The sequence below is a fragment of the Rutilus rutilus genome (genome assembly GCF_951802725.1).
Source record: "Rutilus rutilus genome assembly, chromosome: 21".
NCBI classification, from domain to species: domain Eukaryota; kingdom Metazoa; phylum Chordata; class Actinopteri; order Cypriniformes; family Leuciscidae; genus Rutilus; species Rutilus rutilus.
The window spans coordinates 19652699-19678470 of NC_140226.1; the positions used below are offsets into that span (position 1 = coordinate 19652699).

At 37.8% G+C, this 25772-nt stretch overlaps 1 protein-coding gene across 7 annotated transcripts in view; it reads left to right on the forward strand.

Annotated features, from left to right (window-relative positions):
* Window positions 1-12361: 12361 nt before the first annotated feature.
* The window catches only part of ehbp1 (EH domain binding protein 1), a 130964-nt gene continuing 117553 nt past the window's right edge, over window positions 12362-25772 (forward strand). For all 7 annotated transcript variants that reach the window (XM_084392944.1, XM_084392945.1, XM_084392939.1 and 4 more), the window contains exons 1-2: window positions 12362-12766; window positions 14429-14893. In XM_084392944.1, the coding sequence (XP_084249070.1) occupies window positions 14790-14893 (104 nt within the window). In that variant the 5' untranslated portion in view covers window positions 12362-12766; window positions 14429-14789. The remainder of the gene's footprint in view (window positions 12767-14428; window positions 14894-25772) is intronic.

Below are 25772 nucleotides of genomic sequence, written 5' to 3' on the forward strand. Positions count from 1 at the left end.
GTCTTTGTTTCCGCAGTAGTTTCAATTTTGATATTTTTAGGTCAAACCGTTCTTGTCTGTCAGTCATATAATGCAGGTCGATGGTCACTGGCTCAAAACACAAGCACAGAGTCCAAATTAAAACAATTCCCCATCGTCCAAATGAAACAATTCCCCATCATAAGTACACATTGATGGCCTAAGACACGAAACGAGCGGTTTGTGTGAGAAAACGAACAGTATTTATATCGTTGTTATCTCTTGAAAACAGCACACGTCCAAATGATCTGACGGCGCGGGCGGGTATAGATATATACATAGATGTCGCCTTGGCTACGGTTTCGTTCCAATGAACTGCAGTAGCGAAGGCGACATCTAGTGTATACATCTATACCCGCCAGCGGGCGGGTATAGATATATACACTAGATGTCGCTTGGCTACGGTTTCGTTCCAATGAACTGCAGTAGCCAAGGCGACATCTATGTATATATCTATACCCGCCCGCGCCGTCAGATCATTTGGACGTGTGCTGTTTTCAAGAGATAACAACGATATAAATACTGTTCGTTTTCTCACACAAACCGCTCGTTTCGTGTCTTAGGCCATCAATGTGTACTTATGATGGGGAATTGTTTCATTTGGACGATGGGGAATTGTTTTAATTTGGACTCTGTGCTTGTGTTTTGAGCCAGTGACCATCGACCTGCATTATATGACTGACAGACAAGAACGGTTTGACCTAAAAATATCAAAATTGAAACTACTGCGGAAACAAAGACACCTACATCTTGGATGCCCTTGAGGTAAGCTAAAACATATCAAAAATTAATTTCAAAGTGAACTATCCCTTTAAATGTGATCTTATTAAAAATACAATCTTATTTTTTCTTCGCTATTTTGTGATGATGGCATTGTGTGTGATGAAGCATTTGTTTTTTAAACCAGCAGAGGGCATCTTGGTGCTTTGTGTGTCTTTTAGCATCAGTATGCCAGAGCTCTCCCACAGTGGATATTTTTTGTCACTGTGTGGCACATTTTTTTAATGCTGAATGGCGCCCTCTTTTTGATTTACTAAGGTACTTTGTCATGATCGGTTCTGTGAAACTATCTTGTTCCAACGTGCAGTGTAATTTTTCCTCCAACACTCTGACATTTAATTATAGCAGAGCTCACAAATCATCTGCGGCTCTGGAAGAGGTCTAGAGCTCGGCTAAACACCGAATTTTCATACCTAACTACATTAAATCTTATTCACACTTCTTGCTTTTGTCTCAGTACTTTATTTGTGTCATTTATTACCTGCTGAGATATAAAATGCAGTTACATGCACTTTCTTGTTGGTCGCTTGGAAAGCAAGGTGTCTGTCAAAAAAAAATGTAACTGGATAATCAAGATATAACATGGAGTTGAATGCTTTTTCTAACATCGAGATTTCGTGTTAATGGAGACTTATGGAGTCCATCTCAGCTTCCGCTAAAGCAAAAACGACAATTCCTGCATATTTTTATTTTCAATTCAGCGTTTTACTTAAATTGATATGTTGATAATGGAAAAATAATATGCAATACTGTTCAAAAGTTTGGGGTCATTTGTGTATGAATGTCACCAAATTTGTATTTATTTACTGAAATATACAATATTGTGGAATATTATGGTTTTCAATACAAATATGTTTTAAAATGTAATTTATTCCTGTGATGGTCACATGTTGATTTGGTGCTGAAAAAACATCATTATCAATGTTGAAAACAGTTGTGTTGCTTAATATATTTTTGTGGAAACTGATTTTTATTAATTTTTTCTGGATTTTTCCAATTGATATAAAGTTTAAAGAACAGCATTTATTTTAACTAGAAATCTTCTGTAAAAGTCACTTTTAATCACTTGAATGTGTCCTTTCTAAATGTGTATTAATTTGATTTTTAAAGTCTTGCTAACCTCAAACTTTTGAACAGTACTGTATTTTAATATAGTTTTTATTTTATCAACTTGGATGAAACTATGTTGTATTAAATAGACTGACGATGTGACAAATACATTTGTAAAAGTACAATTTTGCTGCATTTTAATGTTAAAGTTCTAACTGAAAAATGAAAGAGACATTTGAATTATCATATTTCTCAATTGTCTTAAAAAACATCAGTTTGTGGGGTTGCATATCCTTGTGAAGGGACATTTTGAAGCGTGTGTGTGTGTGTTTTGTAAATGGAAAAATTGCAGTGCAACACCCTTTCTTGTCATCTTGTCCCTCAAGACACGGAGCGAGAGGATGGATGAGGAGTTGCTATAGAGACTTTCTCTCAAGGGATGAAGAGATGCTATAATGAAGGATTAGAATCAGGAGTGGATGAGTGTGAATGTGTTAGTGAGAGGTTTTGAATGGGTTCAGAGTGTCTCAGAGACCAGATGATGGTCTGTTCAACTTTGATCAGGACAGTGGAGTAACAAACAGGAGTGTGTTTTACAATCATGTTTCTCATTGCCTCAGGAATGAGTGAAACTAGTGTGTGTGCAATATATATCGCGTTTGTGGAACTGAAAACAATAGCAGATGAAGAACGATGAGGTGTCTGAGCATGTAGGGAGTATACAATAGTCACCTTTACTTTCCCTTTCCTCCAAACACGCAGAGCAAACATTTGCGGCCATGTATGGATATGAGAAAGCAGAAATGAGACACAAAAGAAACAAATCTAGTCGACAGAGAAGCATGTGCTGATTTCTGTTCAGCTTGGCTGTGGTGAATGCAACTCTGCCAAGTCGCTCTCTTATAAGCAGCCAGAACCATCTCCTCATGTTTTCCTTTTGCTCCCTGCTTCCAAATTGTCTTATTTTGAATTATGTCTCTATATGAAGAGTCAGACAGTAGTGGACTATAAAAGAAAACCTGGTCTGTAAATGATTTATGATTATGTGCCCTGTTGCTCTGACAGGATTTGATGGAGAAGTCCTTTCATGCGCACTTGTTTTTTTCATGCACAAGTGTTTTCCAAAAGTGTCCACCCCCTTCCATTTTTATTGGCATACTTTGTGACAGCTAATGTCTTTGGCACTCAGTGAGCACATTGGAATTTAGAACCGGTTTTTGTCTTCTGCTTGTGCATGCAATGCAATGCAATGCAATAAATAGCAAATACGGAATTGTTCACCTATTCAGTCTCACAGGTGGAGGAATGCAGAATGTTGGACCTGGATCAGTGGATCCAGAGCAGTTCTTACAGGCCTTTCACACAGAACACTTTTTTTGCATTTAAAATGTGAGTTGCAGGGCAGTGGGGTGAAGAAACCCTGCAAGGTGAAAGATGTTTTTTTAAAGAAGTTTTGGAGCGCATGCAGTGTCATCAGAGGTGGACAAAGTACACAACTTCCTTACTTGAGTGAAAGTACAGATAGACTGGTCAAATATTACTCTGTTACAAGTAAAAGTTGATTTTTACTTAAGTAAAAGTACAGAAGTACTCGTTTTTAAAAGTACTTAAGTATCAAAAGTAAATGTCAATGCATTGTTTTATTATTGTTGCATTGTTGTATGTAATACTTACAGTACCTTATGCCTCTGAATCTATGCCTACCTACCCTCATATCCATATCAAATTTATTTCTTGAACAAAGTTCCAGTAGTGGGATTGAATAAGTGCACTCAATGTCCACAATGGTTCCCTCAAATAGTGAATATGTTAGCCTTACTATTATCTATGAGTGTGCTACAAAACAATGACAAAATTCTCATTTAGAAGACCAAACCCAACATTAAAAATGAAAATCGGTTTGATGTCAGAACCCGACGTCAGATTGACGTCAACCAGACTTTCATTTCCAACCAAAATCCAACGTAGGATGTTGACATCAAACCGACTTTCAATTTCAACCAAAATGCAACCCTTGCAACTAAAATGATCCCCTGACTGACTTACTACTTTCTACTCAAGGACCTTGGCAGAAATGTAGTGGAGTAAAAAGTACGATATTTGTCTTTCAAATGTAGTGAAGTTAAAGTAAAAAGTTTCGAGAAAACAAATACTCACGTAAAGTAAAGATAATAAAAAAAAGTGTTCTTAAGTACAGTACTCAAGTAAAAATGTACTGTTACTGTCCACCTCTGAGTGTCATGCACGATCCACTGAAAAATATGCCAGATGCGAGTGCAACATCATGAGTCGTCAAAGTTGTTAAACCCGGAGGGTGCGTTTTATTTCATGTGTAATAGTGAGGATTGAAAGAGTATTGGTGCTCTTGTGCATCTGAGAGTGCTGGAGAAAGTGGACAGAAGACTGCAAACTTCAGCCAGACAGGAGTTAGCTTGACCAGCAGGGAGTTAGCTTGACCAGCAGGGAGTTCTATCAAGACTTCCAGGCTCCTTCTCATTAATCACTCTCTGTAAGAGAAAACAGACTATAGTGAATGTCGGGAAGATCAGAAACGCATGGTCTTTCTTCACTGGTGTTTATATGGCCCCAGTGATGAGTTGGTCGATGGCCGTCAGGTGTGTGCGTTGATTGCTGGTCAGCTGCTCTGTATGTGTTACCAGGGGCGACTGATGTCGGAACAATGGTAGTCCGCCATAATATATATATCGTCACCTTCCTAAAATAATTGCCTAAGTCATTTTTGCAGGTTTCTCAGAAAACACAAAAAACTGAACCTAACTTTAGAGGTTGAGTAGATTTTCGTTCTTCTTGATGCAACTGCCATCTTGAAAAGCTTGTAAAAGACTTAGGCAAAATAAAACGGCTTAAGTCAGACTCTTGACATAGGCCATTATATTACAGGGATAGAATTACATGATCTGTTCAACTGAGGATGTGGGCGATTTGACCAGAGGTGGCCAGCATCATGAGGAGATGACTTATGCAAAAAAAAACAAAAAAAAAACATTTGTGTCAAAAAATTACTTAGGCAATTATTTTAGGAAGGTGACGATATTTATATGTAGGCTATATATAAAGTGGTGATGGCTAAGGAACCTATTATTTACCTATAGGTTTATACATCTATTTGTGTGTGTATATATATATATATATATATATATATATATATATATATATATATATATATATATATATATATACACAAGTTCTGTATGAATGCCAATGGCCTTATATTGTGACCTTTTTATAACTTTGTTAGAGTGACCGTGAAAGATGGAGTATCACTCATCTGGAGTAACTGCTGCAGAGGAACATGGAACATTTTAACCTTTTAGGATGGCCTATGAATTCTGATTTCTTACAAGTCCTTGAAGACTCTGTGTGATTGAGAGAATTGGATTTCTGACAAACAGAGAGCACCACAGGGAAATATTACACTCTGATCCTTCTCTCTGTAAACACACGCATTTGTTTTCTGTCATAGTGGGGCCTTCCCGGTGATTTTACAGTATGATAGTTTTTATTGCATACCCCTGAGTCTAATCATCACAGAAATGCATTTTGATTTGTTTTTGTTTTTTATTATTGTTATTCCGTTAAGACAGTATTTAGTAAATTTTTTAAGCCATTTACATTTCAGGGGGACCATTGGCTGCTCATGCAAAATGTAGGTGATTTTAAATATGCTACCCCTATTGGGACAACAATCTATTATACTCTCATATGTACTCTGAGTCTTTTGAAACAAACAAACACCATTTTATCTGATGTGCTGCACATAGTGGTCCTCTTCTAGATGGAAGAAACAATGGTCCAACATATGAAGAAGGAAGTAATCACAGTACTCATAAATGTAGGCTATGTGATATAGATCTGCAGCACTGAATGACTGAGATCAGTGTTGCAACTTCTGTCTTCCCACTTCCTTTAAGCAGATCTCAGATGCTTTTCTGCTCACCCCAGTGTTTAGACATATAGTTGGAGATCTGAGGAACAGAAAGAGGACAAAGTGTCAGCCTCAGGACCAGGATTAAAATGAGTTTGGCAGCTGCTCTGCATTCATCCACATAATAGCGTGAATATACAATATTATTGAAAGACGGTGAAAATGTCTGTCTGACAAAAGATTAAGTACCTGAGATGATGTTTCTGACATGTGTAATGAAGCGTGTGACATTTTATAATTGTCTGATGTGTCCTGATGTGTGTCTGTGACCTGATTTCATTTGAGTGATCAAATCAGCTTTACAGATATTATAGATGGATATTATACAGATATTATAGAGGATGTCTACCCCCATCTCTCTTTATTATTATTTTTCTTTGTAGACATAAAATATTAACAGTTTATCAGAGAGCATTATTTATACAGATGTGATTATCTGTATTAATGGATGGAGACAGGATACAGAGATTAAAGTGATGACAATAAATGGAAAGAGCAAGAGAGAGAGAGAGAGAGAGAGAGAGAGAGGACCTATAGCATTCATCAAAGTGATTTATCTTTTTGTTTGTTCAGAGAAATAAAATTATCAGTCACTACTTCCTCTGACGCAGCAGTCTGGTGGAAAAAGGAGCCACAGAATAACAGTATTGTTACATAACATTTGGTATGGTAAAGACAGATAGCATAAATGCAAGCCAATACAAAGTGACAAAAGCCTGAGTGGATTCAATTTTGTTTAAGGGCCCAAATACAAGAGTGTTCATTATTTACTGTTTTACTATAATTGCCTCAATGAGGTTCTGCTGCAGCTTCTATGACCTGTATTTGAACACACACTCTCTCTGTCTGTAGTAATGGCAGTAAGTCTCACTCAGTCTTTCCATGTTGCCCGACTGGAAACTCAACAGGACTGGAAAATCTCTGTCCTTGGCAGTCCCTTGAAGAAGTGTTTTACATGGTGTTAATGTTCAGCAACCACTTTCATACTGAATGTTTTTATTGCTTTATTTGTGAAGTCAGTCAGACAAAGACATGGTCTCTATAGCAGCTTAGGCTTGTGCGAGATGTAGATGCTATCTCTTGTGGTCAGTTAAGCCAGAACCAGCAGTAATTTTCAACCAAACAAATACAAAATACTGTGAGACGAGAAGCTACTGGTACAAAATTTTTAATTTTTGCTTGCTAAATTTTACCACATTACACAACTGCATTTTGTATTTTCACAGTAGGCCTTGAGAGTGCAGAAAAATAGACATTTACAGGGGCATTTAACAATCGGTTAGCCTAAAAAAATAAGCTTGTAAGCTTATACATAGTTTAGTTTTACTGACTAGGGACAATAAACGCACACATGTTTGACGCAATAAACAGAGTTACTGAAATCAGTACTTGGTTAAAATTGAATGCAGTCACTGTATTTGTGAAGTGATTTTGCACTTGGGACTTGGATTTAGCACTGAAACTGAAAATGCAAAGCGGGAAGTATGTGTAAGAAAGAGAGACTAATTGATGGGAAAGTTTTTCAATTTCTGTGGATTTGCTTCAGGCGATGAACTTTCATCACGAGAGAGAATTAGTGTGTGGGTGGACATGTAGCTGCTTTCTCCCCACTCACATGTTCTTCATACTTTAGTGTTGAGTCCCTCTCACACACACACACACACACACAAATATATCTTCACAAGCGCATAAACACCCTTCAGGATCTGTGTCAGACGCTTGTCCTAGTTCAGACGTGACACCGATATGACTGAATAAGCTGACGCCGTGTTTCCCCTGCTTTAGGGACTTCATTTTATCCCCTAAACAAACCAACTCTGAAGTTCCCTGCTTTTGGTCTCCCCTCAGCCACTCTGGCAGCTCCACAGAGGCCTTTATTATTTCACCTGCAGGCAATGAGAGCCGAACTACACACTGTATCAGTAGAGAGATCATTTTGCCCTCCTCCCCCTTTGGTTTTCCTCTCATATCACATGCTGTCTGCTGTCAAAGTCAGCTGTGAGACAAAAATCCTTGCTTTCTATTTTCCACTCTTGCTTCATTTTTTTTTTATTTATCTCCTTCTAACTCTATTTTTACTAATTCATCTTTAGTTTTTTAAACACTCCAGCAGGGTGGCCAGAGTGGGCCACAAATGCACAATTTTGTAAGATTATATGAAATATCCCTGAGAATTGAATGCTCTAACAGCTGTCTACATTGTTTTTGCTCTTGCAAAACTTAACTTTATAACTTATATTCATAACTTTATTCTAGCTAATAATTTTTATTTAGCATATAAGGCCATTCAATTTTGGAGCCAAATCCTCCCTATGTCTCTGCACTCCGGAGTCCAAACCCTCATTATAAACCCTGTTCCCTCCCCTTCAAAAGTTTCTTCCCAGAATCCCATTTTTCTGCACTTTTGCATTGTGAACAGAAAAAATTCGCCAAAGCTCATCATGTGGCTGTCAGCATGTATTAGAGCATATGTGCATGTGTGCATTTTTTGTGTTGCTCATATCAGATAACAGCATGCTCCGCCATCCTGATATGCCCACAGATTGAACGCTCCACTGCAGAAGATAAATATGATATTACAGGCAGCGGAACAATTACAAGGTACCCTGTAGATACCTTTACATGGATCATGCATTGACTCCATGCATGTTTTATAAGGCATTAACGATGCCACACTGCCCATAAAGTCATTGTTAACACTTTAGTTTAGGTTCCATTTCTCACTATTAACTAGTTGCTTATTAGCATGCATAATACTAGGATATTGGCTGTTTTATTATAAAGCACATATTAATGCCTTATTCTGCATGACCATATTCTACATCTCTTAATCCTATACCCAGTACCTAAACATACTAGCTAATAATAAGCAGTAATTAAGAGTTTACTGAGGCAAAAGTCAAAGTTAATAGTTAGTTAATAGTGAGAATCGGACCCTAATCTAAAGTGTGACCATACATTTTATTGCAGGTATGTTGCCAGGTCTTTTGAGACGTTTTTTTCTGGTTAGAGTTTGTTGTCCATTCCAGAAACGATGCAAGCTTAATTATGCTCATTTGCATTTCTACATAATCAGACTTGTCATGTAATGATTTGTCATGTCATCATTTGACACTCAATTGTTAACATTATCAAACATGACATGTTGAATAAATTCACGATATTTGAACTGATTCGGATAGTGGACCTCATGATTAACAATTACATTTTTTGTCTGTTCATAGCTATCATGGTACAAATTTATAATACTTTTATGGTTACTTCTATTATATGGAAATACTAGTTAGGGCCAGAGCACCGATGGTGTGAGGACCCTATTGGAATTGCTCCGTTTATTATTTATTGTCTTTATAATTCATTATTGTCTTTATTGCGAAAAATTGGTAGTCACAACTGATCTGGAATATGATGACATTAAATTAGTAGTAATCTAGATTTTGTTAAGTCATGCACTCCTGCAGCTTAGTATTGTGAGTTGCTTTCTCATCAGAGAGCACAAAAAAAAACGATAAAGCTGCCATGTCTGCTTCGAATTAACAGTCCCATCTGTTCTCCATTATTTAGTGCTAGAGCACAAGAGTGAAAATATACGACAGAGTCAGCTGAACTACAAGGAATCCCAACAAATCCCAAACACACTTGAATGTAATCTACACCAAGGACTAACACACGTTTGTGTGTGACCCAGCAGTATGAAGTCGGTGGTGGATCGGCCCTTTCAGGCCTCGCTGCCCCTGGGAACCGCTGGAAACCCTTTGTCGGTCTCAAGAGGCCACTGCGTGATCTGAAGTGCCAAACAGCAGGAGGTGATGGCATACAACAGACAGCAAAACATCACAGATCAAATGAATCCATTTCAATGTAATGTATTTTACTGGCATTATTGTGTGTTTACATACAATATTGTCAAAGCATTATACACAAAACAAGTAGACATTTATCGAGATATTATATGTACAGTGTTTGTACTGATCAAGGCAGTAGGTTGTACTTATACTGTTGTTTTGTCCCCCTCTGTTGAAATTGATTTCTCGGGTGGGTGGTTTGGGTTCTCCCTCAGTTAAAAACACATTCCGGGGGAGGCCCGCTCGGTTGATAAAGAACCGTCAGAATCGTCACCGCCTTTCGCCCCGCTAGCGAGCGACGGCCCTGCAAAGAACACAAATGTTTTTGCGAGCTAACGCAAAGTTTATCGGGGGAACGCAAAACATTTGCGAGAGAACGCAAAAGCATTGACATAATTTTTCATCTCATATTTTTTCCATCACGGTGTCCCTTTAGAGACTCCATATTTTTTTAGGTGTTTGCATATGAAGTCAAACTTCAAACTTTACTGTTAAGCAATCTTCCGTAACCTAAAATATCATAGATTTAACTTTAATTCTGTATTACTTCTAGACAATTCATCCTCTTATCTAGATCCCTTGTGCTTTTTCACAATCTTGTATGTTTACTTATGTTGAGGTTGCACTTAGTGCTTCCTTGTGTTTATTCTCAGAGGACATTAAGCTGCAGTTACAGAATCTTCTATGCCTTCTACAATAGAGAGATCAAAATTTAGCACACACACACACACACACACACACACACACACACACACACACACACACACACACACACACACACACACACACACACACACACACACACACACACACACACACACACACACACACACACACACACACACACACACACAAACAAATTAACAGTGATAGATACTTGATTAACTATACACACCATTGCATTGTTGAAAACTGATTTCCTCATAATGAGGCGCATAAGGTTCAAAAGAAACTGTATAGAGAATTTAATTTCCCATAATGAGGCACATTAATGTTCAATAGTTTCTTCTGTGATGTCATTGTCTCTTTCTGCAGTCTAAGGCTCCAAAGCTTCCATTGTGTGTGACATCACTGTTCTCTTCTGTCTTTGTCTTCACCCACTGCTGTGCCCGTGTGTCCGTGCCCGTGCATGAGGGAGTGATTCACTTACAGTAAGCGTGCTTATCTCACTGCCAGGGCACACACTCACATTACCACTGGGACACACACAGGAAGAGAGAGAGAAAGTAAAGTCTATACACAGACAAACTGCAGACTCACACCACACCAAAACTGCCGTTAGGAAGATTTCAGTAAATTGAGGGAATAAAATGATTTTTTTATTTTTTTTTTAGCAGTGATGTATTGTTAATGGAAAATCACTGGCTACTTTTTTTTTTTTTTACAAATACTTTTTTATACCATTTTCCTAAATCACAGCTTTTTTATTTATTTATAACATCTTATCTATTACAAGATGGTGTTGGCAGCCCCTGAGCTTTCAGAGTAGTGGCCTGATAGGTTTAATGTTGGCTAACACGTGTCCTTAAGTGTTGGCAGCCCATAAAAAGCAGGATCTGATCTAGAGACTTCTTGAGTCGCTGTCTGACACATGGCAAAGGTGTCTGATTGGCTGTCTTTCCAAGAGCTCTTGGCATTGTGACACTGCAGTCAGGATGTTTCAACTCTCTGTAGACACTGTGACTACTTTTGTGTAGAGATCACACCCTCCTCTGCCCCATGTGCCCACATCCTCACATCTTCTGATATACACACGCACGCCCGTTCATCAGGGAGGAAACTCATCTCATGCACTCAAAAGATAAGGATCAAGATGCTGGAGACCTGGCAGAAAGAGACCGTTCCCCCCAAATACTCACAGATGTGTCTTTCCAAGAATGCTGGCTGCTTTAAAGCATTTTTTGTCTGTTAAAGCATCATGTGTCATCATGTGTCTCTTTAATATTAAAGCACTGATGTGCAGGCATCAACAAGTTTCTGAAAATCGTGTGAATTAAGGCTATTAAAAAATATTGCGGTAAAATTTTACAATTTTTTTTTTTAAAATACACTTTTTATTTATTTTATTGTTTACTTAAAATTCTCTTATCTGGTTGAAAGTGGCCTTTGTGTTTCTCTTCAGACTGGCCAAAAAGACAACAAAATGTAGACCTACTGAACTGTTTGCCAGTTGAAGCTGTAGAAGAGTATTAGAACACAAACTCTCACCACATGTCTCTCGCTTCATTTTTCCAGTTATTAAAATATCAAGGCACATTACTGGCACAACAGTTTTACTTCACTTTTTATCGTTTTAGAAATAAATAAATAATTATATTACAAACTATAATTGCAATATATAATGTATATAATAAAACAGTATCTCTTTCACAAATAGGTTTTGTTTTGTTTTAACTTTTTAATAATTCACAGATTGGCCTACTACAATAAATAGGCCTATTCGAGTGCTGAATTGCCTCAACCTACATTCAGCTATATTAGTAAAATCGGTATTACGATATATCAGATATTTTTTATTTCACAATCATATTTAGTTAACTTTATTCCTTAACACATAGGAGAAGGTTTACATTACTTATGCTCCTACTCAGCTCACTTTGCACACAGGCGGGTTAAAGATCTCTGAAAGATGTCTAAATCGACCAATAGGAGCGCTCGCTGGCAACAAAAGCGTTAAGAAGTGTCATGAATATGTAAATGTTTATGGACCGCCAGCCAATGAGAGACGCGTGGGGGCATTTCTCGGAGACTCCGCACAGATGTTTGACTGAATGTGGGATTGGGGAGGAAAATGATGGAGTCTTGATGCGTTGAGTTTGTGTGTGGATACGAAAAGAGCGCTGGAATTTCCTCCTCTCGACCGGAAAACCACCACTGTCCCTCGCCTTCAAACTCCTCAGTTTGGCTGTTGCCGGTGTACGTCCGAGTGGGAAAGGGATTTCTGTTTCGCTGCCGCTCTTTGCCCTGGGATAGCCTGCCTGGCTAAGGTTAGCCTAGGCTGCTAGCGGTGCTCTATGGGAATATCCAGCCAGAGCGGCTCTTTAGCTCGCTAGCGGGCTGATGCAGCCACGCGCCTCCCGCCGCAACGGGCGCATTCAGCCGCTACTGCTGCTGCATTATTCACGGGGTGAGTGCAGGAATGCGACCAGAACCAGGATGTTGATGAATAATATCATGATAAGGGTCTCTGTGACTGCAAGGGGTTTCATTATTGATTATTGTAATAATCTCTTAAGCTATATTGCTAGTCAGGTATTTATAACAACACTGTGACTTTAAAAGCGGATTTTTAACCGGTAACCTGAGAGCAAATTTCTTAAGTGTGTGAAGTCAGTTTGACAGCACTGACAGTGTATCAGTTTTTGTATTCTTCTGTGAATGAAGATGTGATTTGTTTGAAGAAGCCTTCAGCAGCAGTCTTGTATGGATATATAATTACACCTTCTCGTGAATGTTTGAACAGCAACAGTTGTGAACATAATTAAAATAAATGGTCCTGGATTTCCTTATCCATTTCGAGCACCTAATAAACCTTTAATTAAAAATAGGCTATAGTTTAACCTCAGTTATATTCATTAAAGTTTGACAGCATGAAACAACGACCAAAAAACGACTTAAAAACAAACACTGATTATCATCCTGCTGGATATTTAAGCAATAACACAGGACAAAAATGCTGTTGTACTGAATATCAGCACAGCTGGCTGTGATTTTCTTGTTGTCATTATAGTGACTACATTCATAACACAGCCTCAGGTGTCTTTTTGCTTTTGTAAAACTACATAATACAAATATTAAGGATACAATGTTTATTAAAATATTCTTTTATTAAGCAGAAATGTTCCCATTCATTCTTTCCCATAGGCATTTAAAAAAAGTCTTTGTTAAAGAGTTATAAACCAGGAACCAAACCAAACCAGCTAACGTTACAAGGTGAATGACAACATTACAAACTTTGATTTGAGGCAAAAAAAAGTAGACAAAATTGGACAAAAAGACAAAGGTAAGAAGACTCTACATCACTCTCAGTGATTCATGGGAGTGGACGGGCGTTAAAGAGTTCCTTTGGTACAATTCACTTGATTCCTGGATTGGTATCGATTTTATCGCAGAATAATGGGTAATGTAGTTTTCCACCAGGAATTCCACTGTAAAACACAATTATTTAAAAAATAAGTTGCAGGAAGCATATACCATCGATTAACAACCTCGTAGCTCTTTCTTTATAGTTTGGTATATTATAGTTAAAAATCAATTCCGCTATATAGAAAATTAACAGGATTTTTACTTCTGAAACCCAACTGTATGCCGTATTCCTCAGACAATTAAATTTGAGGATTGAAACTAACAATTTTATAAATGCAGTGCTTACATTCTACCATGTTTTACTTTGGGCTAAAATAAAATACAACAATAACTTCGGATCTGTTAAATTTTCCACAGTCGTCAGAATAATTGTAACTGGTCCAGAAGATCTAATCTAGCTGCACTTTGCTGGTTTCATGAAATTCGGTTGCAACTTGCACAGCTAAACAAAGTCAGCCAAATCTCTGTATCTCTAGATATCATCGCTTTCCATTGCCTAGCACAGATAACTGATAAGGATTGTTCTCTTTTTGCTGGTATGAATCAGTGTTTAAATTCAGGATGATTTTGTTAAAATGATCAGTAGAAACTGGCAGATGTTTGTTTTTAGATGCAAAGTTTGACATGAGTTAATTAATGAATATCTTTTTGTGCAACAACCTTTATCACTGAGATCTAACCATATTCCTTTTCGTCTCTGTAGGTTTATTGACACATGCAAACGAGGAATATTGGATTACCATGCACTGCTTATGTTTATTTTGAGGGATTTGCTGTACAGAATGAGCTCTGTGAGAGCTGTCAATCATCCTGGTGGATTTAACATGTCATGCCATCATGCTGATCTGCGATCATCCACGTTAATGTTTTGATGGCAAGGGATCTACATGTTTTTTATCTTTCCTCTACCTGATTTTAAACTCTGTAAACATCAATGAATGCACACAAGCTGATTTTGGACGGATACTTTTGAGAACTTTTCCAAGGAAAGGATTTGTGAGGGGGTGGCGTCAGAACGCGACAGTATTTTAAACAAACTGTCAGCTCTTTAAAGAGGAAAAACCATGGCTTCGGTGTGGAAGAGACTGCAGCGTGTTGGGAAACATGCTTCCAAATTCCAGTTCGTCGCCTCCTACCAGGAACTCATGGTGGAATGCACAAAGAAATGGTGAGTTGTCACTGCTTGCATGTCTCGCGCGTGCCGCTACTCATTTCCAGTGCGTGTGTGTCTGGAATGCTGAGTTGGCCCGTGACGTATCTGACTAACGGCAATGATTTATCCATTCCCCCGGGCATTCCTGTGTGTAGGGAGAGGCAATTTACAACAACTATACTTTTCCACATCGTTTTGTTTATTTTCTCTCCTCTCTGTTTAGGAATTGTGCACGATAGGTTGCAATGAAGCCTGATGTGTCCTCAAATTACTGCAGATAGGATGTAACTCAAATTGGACGAAGTGAGATGTTAATAATAACATATAGCATATGTTTAACAATTAAATAGGTGCAATATAAGACAGAATTCTGTATCTTTGTATTTTACACACACACTTGGTTGTCCCCGCATTTACCATGTTGACATGCAATGTTTTTTTTTTAGGTCCATACTCTCTTTAAACCTTCTAGTTATTAAAACTTATTAAATAAATGTCAATTAAATAGGTTTATAGTGTGTACCCAGAAAAGCGCTATATAAATGTAACAAATTATTATTATTATTACAGGTGTCTCAGGAATTGGAATATTCCTGTACGTCATCAACATAACATCTTTTTACTAGAGATGCTCACTCTTACCATTTTATTTAAATGTGAGTAATTTTTGCACAGTAATTTAATCAACTTATTATTGTTCTAGACTACAGCACTTAATTTAATCTAGGTCATGAGGTGCTTCAATCTCGTCGATTTTTATAACTTATGTCTTTAAATGTTTGGGGAAAAATGGTCTCCGCCTGTGGATGTCTTTTAAAGTCGGCTTGAACTGAAAATTCACCCTGTCTGTTTTCTAAATGCGTATTATTGATCTCATCGGGAGCTATTCAACATAATTTTTTATCAAAATATCATAACTTGATCTTCCGGTGAGACGGCAGACTCCTCTCTGGTGACGTATGCCGCACTTCTCCAATCATTTAGTCCACTTAAACCCCACCAAACGATAGATAGAAATAAGTCCCCGTCCTTCAATAATCCATTTCACTTGTATATACATCATAATACCAAAGAAAATATCTGTGGCTTTTTCCATTTTAACACAACTTTAAACTTTACATTGCTCCCAGTCTTGAGTGTTTGGTTACATCCTTGCTGCATTGTATGCTCACAGTGGAATGCTGCTCAGAGAGGTTAAGGTCAGGTGGTGGATTATGCTGTATTAATGGTCAAGTACGCAGCAATTTTGCTAAATATCTCAAGTTTTCTTTGAGAATGTTGCCTTTGGAGTTTTGGTGTTTTCTTGCAGATTTCCAAAAAGAGTGTTTCGTTCTGCAGTCATGGCAATTGGCAACACATTCAGTGCTCTACAAGGGAAACATAATTCATATTTATTTACTCAAGTCAAGTCTGAGGAGTTCAGGTGCAATAGGATTGTTTCTGGGCCCTGGAGGTATGTGTCTAATTAAGTGTTTTACTTTCGGGTTCGACGAACACACACCCTTGAGGTGTTTCAGATGTGAATGTGTCAGGTAATGGTATGGTAGAAATGCACTAAGGGCACTGTGTTGAGAATGCCTTTCTGTGGAAAAACAATATTTCTTAATCAGGTGTTAAGACCAGAAAACATTGTACACTGTATGTGTGTTTAGTTTTGGATGCACAGACTATTATCTGCATGGTGATTTGTGGACCAATGTGGAGCCAGAGCGGCGCTGGCACTGATGAAAGAGCATTATTCACTTACTGACAAGAAGCTCAAAGGCGTTTGTATCAGGGAGACGTTAATGTGTGTGTGTGTGTGTGACAGCTACGTGATCTGTGCTTTTTGGTTCGTCTGTCCAGTGTACCATTGTTCTGATGGAAAATTTTCCACATTTGGCCTCAAGTGGAAACACTTTAAAAAAAATCAAGTGAAACTGTTTTCTCCACTTTTTATGTAGAAAAACCACAAGCATTTGTTCTGGAATGCTGAGGAGAAGGAAAATGTGTTCATGGGAGGAATAAAAGGATGTGTAAATAAAGAAATAATTTTAATGACAAATCATTTTAGAAGTTTTAACATATAGCATTACATCTCCACTGGTTCTGATCCCACATGGATAATGTGAGTGTAGGGCGTATGAAAATAAAACATTCGGATGGAATAGGTCTAGTAAATCTGCCATGGCCATCAGCTCTGAATGGCATGGCATGTGATTCTTGAGGCTGAAAGGTTTCAATCATTGACCTAGCCAGTGTTGTTAATGTGTGTGCTGTGCATAGGTTATTGGATCATTGATATCCGGTGGTGTGATTTATCTGTAGCCAGCACTCCCGCTCTGCCGGACGCATGCTCTGTGGGAGCAGCGTCCAGTCAGGCCCCAGTCAACACCTTGGGCTGTGTTCCAGAAACATGCTGCTAGGATACGGGACACGCCACGGCCTGCTTAGGTATCCCCGCCTGTTGATTCAATGCCTTCTAGAATGTTGGCCTTTGCAGTTCTCTTGTCTCTTGGCAACATCAAATGTTTATGAGTTGAATGTTTCAGTGTCTCTGGTTTAAAGTGCTGTTGTGTAATCGTGCCGATTCCCACGCCTCTATAGCATGGCCACGGTGGGGTTTAATCACTGTGGAGAATTGCAGCAGTAATGTATAGAATGTTGTAGACTATTTTAACAGCGTTGTTTATTTTCTCTGGAGAATTGCTGTAGTTATTAAAAAATGGCAAGGGGAAACATCAAAAATAGAATCTATACCGTTCAAAAATTGGGGTCAGTAAGATTTTTCTTTTTTAAAGAATATATATTTATAATATATATATAAAGAATAATACTTATATTCAGTATTCATTAAATTGATCAAATGTAACCGTAAAGACAATTATAATGTTACAAAAGATTTCTATTTAAAATAAATGCTGTTCATTATTTGAACTAGGCCTATATATATTGTATCATGGTTTCCACAGAAATATTAAGCAATTAAGAAACTAATTAGACATTTTTCTTGAGCAGCATATTAGAATGATTTCTGAAGAATCATGTTACACTGAAGACTGGAGTAATGATGCTGAAAATTCAGCTTTGCCCTCACAGGAATGGATTATTGTAAAAAAATTACTAACTGTATTTTTTTTTATTCACATAAATGGATTCTTGGTGAGGATAAGAGACTTTCATAAACATCCTAAAATATTCTTAAAATAGTACTGACCCCCCAAACCTTTGAACGCAAGAGTATTTTTAATTCAACTCGCCTTCCTTGGGAGGACATACATTTTTATGCATAATCCATGTTTGTTTTATGCATAATCCATGTTTGTTTCGCGCACCATTTTGTTTCTTGGGGGTTGTAAGGTCAATAATGATAATATATAGCTTCCTTTACACTTTAGGAATAAGGTTCCTTTGCAAGGGGTCTTTGGTGTCAAAATGAACCCCCTGCTGTCCAGCATTGCAGCAGTGATGTGTAGCTGCTTTAGGGCAGCCAGCTGCTTTTGCTTTCAGGCCCGGTGCCACAGGTCAGTCTGACTGGAATGAGGAAGGGAAATCCTTCAAAGTGCTACAGCAGCCAAGCCTCGACTCAGACCTTTAAAATCCCAGCATGCTTCATGTGGGATTTCACTTAGCTTTAAGCCCAGCATTATGTATTTCAGTGCTGCCAAGGATCTCGTCTTTACTGGTGTTTATATTTACATTTGACCCATGGGCACAGTGACACTGAACTTGTAATGAACTTACAGTAGGTGTTCACACGAGAATTACATACTGAACTACAGCGCTCTCTGTGTTTGAAATTTCGACATTAAAAATGCATTGAAAGTGCATCATACCCAAGACCTTTAGACTTGCTTTACTCTCATACCCTTTTCTTCTTTTTTTTTTCTGGAGGGGTGGAGAAAAGAAGAAGATGATTGAAGAGAGGGAGAGAGGGAATGTGGTTTACAGTGTGAAATAGTTTTACATTCTTTCAGCAGAGAAAAAAAAAAAAAACCAGTGGTACATGTTTAAGTAGGTCTACATGCCTTTGCACTTTCTGGCCTGGCCTGATTGTGACTCCTTTGGTTCTTCTGTCTGTAGGCACAAATTTCATCAGATGTGATCCAGAGTTCTAGATTTTATGTTACGTAATCAGAGTGAATACAAAACAACACAGGGCATCTGCGCTGTGTTGTTTGCTTCTGGGCAAGGCGTTTAGTGAGATGGAGCACAGACTGAATATACAGTGCATGCTTTCTGTTGTCAATTTAAGCAGATTCTCCTTTTCCAGCTGTGTTTTCCATGTCTTCATCCATTTGTTCATTATAAGAAATGATAATTTCTCTCCTCTTATTTTATTTCCTCTCGTGACCTGAGGCCAGGACAGACTCTCAGCATAGCTGACTGAATAAATTTTGGTCATTTTCATTTGTTCTTATTGTATTACTTACTACAACATTCTCAGAATTTATTTCTAGACCCCTATGCCAAAAAGTTTCTATAGAAGGGGTAAATGTCTTGCATAATACTTTCATGTTAAACAGGTTATTTAAAATGTTCTAGTAGTATGTTTACAAACTGTTTAGTTCATCATAATTCATTTAAATTAAAACGAATGAATGAATTTAAACAAAATCCCTAAAAAGATCCCATGTTGGGAACCCCCTAAAAAGGTTCTATATATAATGCACCTGACAGAACATTTTCTTCTAAGAGTGTTTACTTGGTTTTAATAAAGTTTAAAATTTATATTAGTTAGGAAAATAATTGTTGGTGTGGTTGGTATCAAAATTGGAATTGAGAACTGAGATGATCTAAAATGTGGGTGTCGAACCAACCATATTTATTAGGGTACAAGGTTACAGGTCAAAAACAGTGATAGATCGATACTAGTTAGTTAATTAGTTAGTTTTGGGTGATGGGGCCTGTGAACATTTTGTCAGGGCAAGTAAAAATCCGACTGGCATTCTTCAGCATTGAGCCGTGCCTTTGGCCTGAAAAATGGCAATTTAATGCTTAGGTTATGTCTGTCACAATAAATCACCCTCTTGTCCACAACACTCACAGATGCCCCACTCCCTGTCGCTCTGAATTAAGCCACTCAGGGTGAATGAAACAGACCCTCATTTTTCATTTCTCATATGAATGGATGCAATGGCACTTGGCAGTTTGTTTGTTTCCATCTGTTTTTTTTTAAAGGAAAGCTTTTGTGCCATAATGTTAATTACTACAGAAAATCAAGATCAATAAGTGATGTTTTTTTACACTAGTCTTATGAACAATGTGTGTTCAGCTACCATTTAAATGCCTTACTGTTCTTTAATTATCTTTGCAGTAATTGGCATTATGCTCCTGATGCTGTCGATAGAGCTTAAGTTGTATTGATCCAGAGTGTTCCTTAAATCATTTGATTAGCATTTCTCTGTAAGTGTTAAACCCGTCCCTCTGCCTTCGCTTCATGTGGATCATGTGAGGAAATGACTGATGCTGTGTAGGAGGCAGAGAAGAGATGCAGATCTGTGTGTGTATGGGTGTGATTACACATGCTGAGCAGACTGTAGGTTTAATAAGGTCATGTAAGTGGCCAGGGAATCAGAGGGGGGTGATGTATAGCTTAGGTTTTATTGATCATCGCACCTCACAGTGAGCTGATCGGTGTTTCTTTCTCTCTCTCTGTGCTTTTGGGTTTGGATTAATATCTTCTGGATGCAGTCAGCCCTCATAATGAAGAATTCATGGTATTATGCATCAATCAGTTTGAGTTAATGGAGTCCAAGCCCTTTCATGTGTCTCATGACGCTGGGTGTGTATGGTTGTTTGCTCTCTGGCTCACATTAAAGCCTTTCTTGTTAGCAGGACCAGATAAAGGGAGATTTTCAGCAACTTGAAATTACTCAGAGGAAATGATTAATTTTGTGACCTTCCGTGATCTTGTATAGCGCAGCTTTCAGTATGCGGGGTCATATTGTATAGTTTTGTGGTGTTTTATTTTTTCCCCTGAAGTCCACAGTTTTGTTGCGCCAAAAATGTCATAATTTCTTTTACACAACGTTTTCTACCTGCTCTTTCATTTTTAGAATTTAACCGGCATATCTGTATCATGACGATAGGGAAGGACCTTTGCGTAATGAACATCTTCAGTGGTGTTCAAAAATAAATGGATAAAAGTAAAGGAACAAGAGGAATTTTGGGTCACCAGAATTGTTAATAAATGAGATTTTAAATGTAGATAAAAAGCATCCAGTAATGATTTTAATGAAAACCATGCAGGCACATTTAGATTAATTTCCTTTTAAGGCTACAAATCTACCATCTCTGTTTTTCTCTCTCCATTTGTGTGCTCGCTCATTGGATGATTACAGCACTGATTGCAGTTTTTCATGATGGCTTCAATAAAACAGGTTTTATTACTAACTCGTAAATGTAAAGTTCCATTACGATAAAAATGGTGACTGAAGGAAGTGTGTGTCTGTGTGAAAGATCTGCCGGTCAGAAACCGCTGATATGATCATGTGGGAGTCAGTAAACTTTAGTTATACTGACTGATAATCCAGGGATCACAGTGCTACTTTTGGAAGAAACAACTGACAAAATGTTTACTTGCTTTAAATTAATTTATGTTTCTGAAGTATTTCTTAAAACTAGAAGGCAACACCCCTGCAAAAGGATTCATTTTGCAAGTTAGGAAAGTTATGAATAAATATATGTATAGGGCTGAAACTAACAATTAGTTTAGACCACTAATATTCTAATCTGTTGATTAATTACAAAATTGTACATTGAAGTTATGCTATATTTGTGCTATACGTAGTGGGCAAAATAATAGTTTGAAAGCCTCTATGAACACATCTGTTCCTCTGTTTTATAATTTACATTGAAGTAATGCCGGGTTCAGACTACATGATACCAGCCCGATTTTGGCACAATCCATTTGACGCAGAGTGTCGTGGTGATTTGTATACAACAGTGAGCGTTGGGATGCAACAATCGATCAATTTATCTTGTTTAGCGACAGCCGATGCCCTGTCATTGTCATCTCATCCTGTGATCTGTGTGGGTCCTAACGCTCCAGTTTAGTGATGGGGAAGTATTAAACTGTCAAAAAGCACTGGGGACGGCAAGACGTTGTGCAGTGTCCAGGTTGTAAACTAGAGCTCGACGATATGGATTTTTGGGGGCCGATACCGATATTAGGGAGTAAAAAAAGCCAGATAACGATATATCGGCCGATATTATTATGTATATTATAATACAGTAACAATATTATTTAATATGTGTATATTATAGTACAGTACCAATCAAAAGTTTGGACACAAACACCCAACTGGACTCTCGCCAAAGCTCCCGTTATAATCAACTAATCTCTTATTTACATCGTGTTTGCACCATGGTTTGCACTGTTAATTATGATGAAAGTATTTGTGAGTGTGCAGAAATCGAGTTACAATGACGAGATCACTGCATTCATGCGCTCAACATGTCTGTAATCGGCTACATGCTCATCACTGCAATCTAAACAACATGTCACAATCTAAACAAATGCTATAGATCTAAATATAATGCATAAAATATATATATATATGTGTATATATATGTATATAATCTAAATATATATAAAAAATTCGCGATTAGTTAACCTTGTAAGCAGTAATAGTAAAAATGTGCTCAAAGTTTTCGTAAGAGTTCCACATGTAATACTAGCTGTTTCATATGCAAATATGTTAGCCAATCACAGCAGCAGACACGTCCCCTTAAAACAGAGCGTTTAAATCATAGGGCTAAAATCAGGGTAGGAAAAATGTCTTTTATTTCTGAATTATGACCATTTTTGATCTAAAAGTAAAAAAAGTAAAACAGGGCTTGACATTAACACCCGCCTACCCGCCAAATGCGGGTGGATTTCGTCTTGGGATTGCGTGTATTGAGCATAATTTTACTCATTCCCGCAGATTTTTTTGTGCTCACAACCAAAGTGCGTGCACATAAAGTCTAGTATGTTGGCTATATAAAACAATATAATGGGTCTGTGCATCAGGTCTTAAAGTGACAGCAGCTTAATATATCGGCCGCCAAATTGAGATAATATAAAAAAATATCTATATGACAGTTTTTCCCTATGGAATCGATGTCAAAATTGTGGCCAGGGAAAACGCAGCTGAATGGCTAGTAACTTTGGAAAACCACTAGCCACAGTGACTGGTGAGCAAAAAAGTTTGTCATGCCCTGCATACTAATATCATAAGTGCACCCCAGGAAACATAAAACAATAAAACAATGCATAACTAATGTAGTTAACTAATGTTAACAAATTAATCCTTATTGTGAAGTGTTACCAATTTTATTTACATGTACCACAAACATTAAGACAGATATGTTTTCTCTCTTTCACTTTATTCTAATAAATAATTTAAAACCAGGCCTACACAGATAGCCAAATCAATAACCTTCTCGTCTCTCTCTCTCTCTCTCTCTCTCTCTCTCTTAGCCGTATTGTATGGCAGTATTGTGTGTTCCAGATCTCCCGTTACAGGCTCTTTAGTGTGTTAATCTTAATATCTCTCTGTTCCACTTGCTGCTTCTCTCTTTGTCTTGCTTTATTTATTCAGAGATCAGATCAGAGGAGGATTTTTGATTGACGGCGTCAAGTGTTCATTCCATTTTATTGATGGAGCTTTATATTGCCTAGAGGTGGTTGTGGAAGTCTTATTCCTCATTGATATTATTATTATTTTTTTTATTTTTTTTGTCCATCCGTTCTGAGTCAGGATGCGGTTCAGTCTGTCCGCTCCTCCTCTCGTGGCTTCTCATCCCTTCCTTTCCCTCCCTTTCCCTGTGGAGTCAGTCAATAAGGTCACAGATTGTACAAGCATCTCTTTATAAACAGCATTTTATAGACATGATGCATAAATATTAAAAACTGCACAAAAAGATCACAATCATTCAAACAACCACACGATCTTACTCCTAAATAACAGTGAAACCGCTTCACAAACAGTCTTTTCAAACACAGTGTTATCTGTTGCGTGTCGGACAAAGAGGAAGGATACAATGGTTTTCAATGGGGAAAAAGCCATCGAAAATACGCATTCTGATCACAAGTGGTCCCATGTTACCAGGTGTAAACAGCAATATCACCTGATCACTTGAGATGGATTTTAATGCCATATAAACTAAACGCATCCCACCCTCGTTCTCGTTGTCTTTGTGTGTGATGGTGTGGAATAGCAGCTTTAAGCGTTCGTGTTTGGGCAGCTGTGCTTCTAGTGCCCAGTGAAGGTTTTTCCTCCTGGGTTTGCCAGTCTGTCTGTCATTATACCCTCTCTACCCGCCTCCACTTCCTGCTGATAACATCTCCTGCTGCGCGATGACCCACTTTGTTACTCCTTTTCTGTTTATTTATTAATGTCAGCCCTCCTCAAATCTACAGCTTTTGTTTTGCTGTAATCTGAAGTATAAATGATGTCTTGAGGTAGTTTGCCTCACAGAGACAATTAGTTTGTTGCAATGTTGAAATTTCAGTTGTTTTCTGTCTTTTGTCTTTGTCTCTTTCTGCAATCGAAAGAATGCTTTGTAAAGGCTCAAGATGATTATAAAACTTTCTCACACTCACAGCATTTTCCACAGTTTTTTATGGGGGTATTTATAGTTTATTAATGAGTGTTGTAGATCTACTTTTACTAGCTAGACATTACTTTCAGCTCTATTATAATCCTACAGAAAAGCAGTTTCCAGATCGTTTAGATCTTTAGAATTGAGCTTATTTTTGATCAGGGTTTCCTGAAGTCTGGTTCTGGAAGTTCCTTAAAAACAAAGTATTAACATTATTAAGTAAACATTATTTATTTAAAAAAAAGTCATAAAGTCAAACATTTTTATGTTGTTTATATGTCTATGTGGTGCTTTTAATATGCTTTAACACAAACCATGTGCAAATTCATCACTCAACACTGTCTCAAAAACACGGTTTAAAATCGCAGTTGTTCTCTACGTCACAAATGCCGTCGTAACCAATCCTGTCACAATGGGGGCGGGCTTTAGCATATCATTAACTATGCTGCAAAGCAGGGGGTCTCAAGAGAAGCCAGGTTATCCAGGCGGGGCTCATTTGCATATTCATATAACCGCAGTTACAGTCAAGTTATTTTAAGGCATGAAGAATTTTTTTTCCACAGAATATAGCTAGTTTTAAAGCAGCAAATCAAAAAGCATTAAATTACAATGAAGAAGCCAGAGGTGTTGTAGCCTTGTGTACAGTGCTTCACTTTTGACTCAAAGTATTTCTTCAAAGTACATAACATGCTATGTCTGGAAGTCTTATAGAGTTCTTATAGTAATAAAAGGTGTGAACATTTATAGACCTCCAGGCTATTGGTTTTAAACTCCTGGTTTGACAGTCTTGGCTTCAGTCCTCTCACCTCAGATGTTGACAGGTTTCTATCAGCAGACACCGGCTAGGTGTAAGAAATACATAGCATGCCAGTGATGGAGACTGAGCAGTTTCACTTTAGAGTTTTTGTGGAGGACAGTAGTTATGATGGACCTTGAAAGCACAGTCAAAAGAATGGATTTGACAGGTAAAGTAAATCTTAATGTATCTAGAGATGCATGACCTGAAGCCACAAATCAGAGCTAAAACAACTGGCCGACTTAAAGGGTCTGTAGTAATGGGTCTGAGAAATAAACTGTGCCTTAGGGAGCACAAAGTGCAGAAATGAAATGTAAGAAATGAACCACGAAATTAGTTACATGTGTGGTTCTTTCTGTTTTTGGCAGGTTGCTGGTGGGAATTTAGCAGGAAAAACATTTAAACAATAGCAAAACTGTGATGAAGTCCTGGTGAACATGTGTTTAAGTTTCAGATACGCTCCTCAAAGTGGTTGCTTTTTAATGTGCCACGAGTTACAACCGAATTGGGAAAAAAACCCTGCTTTTT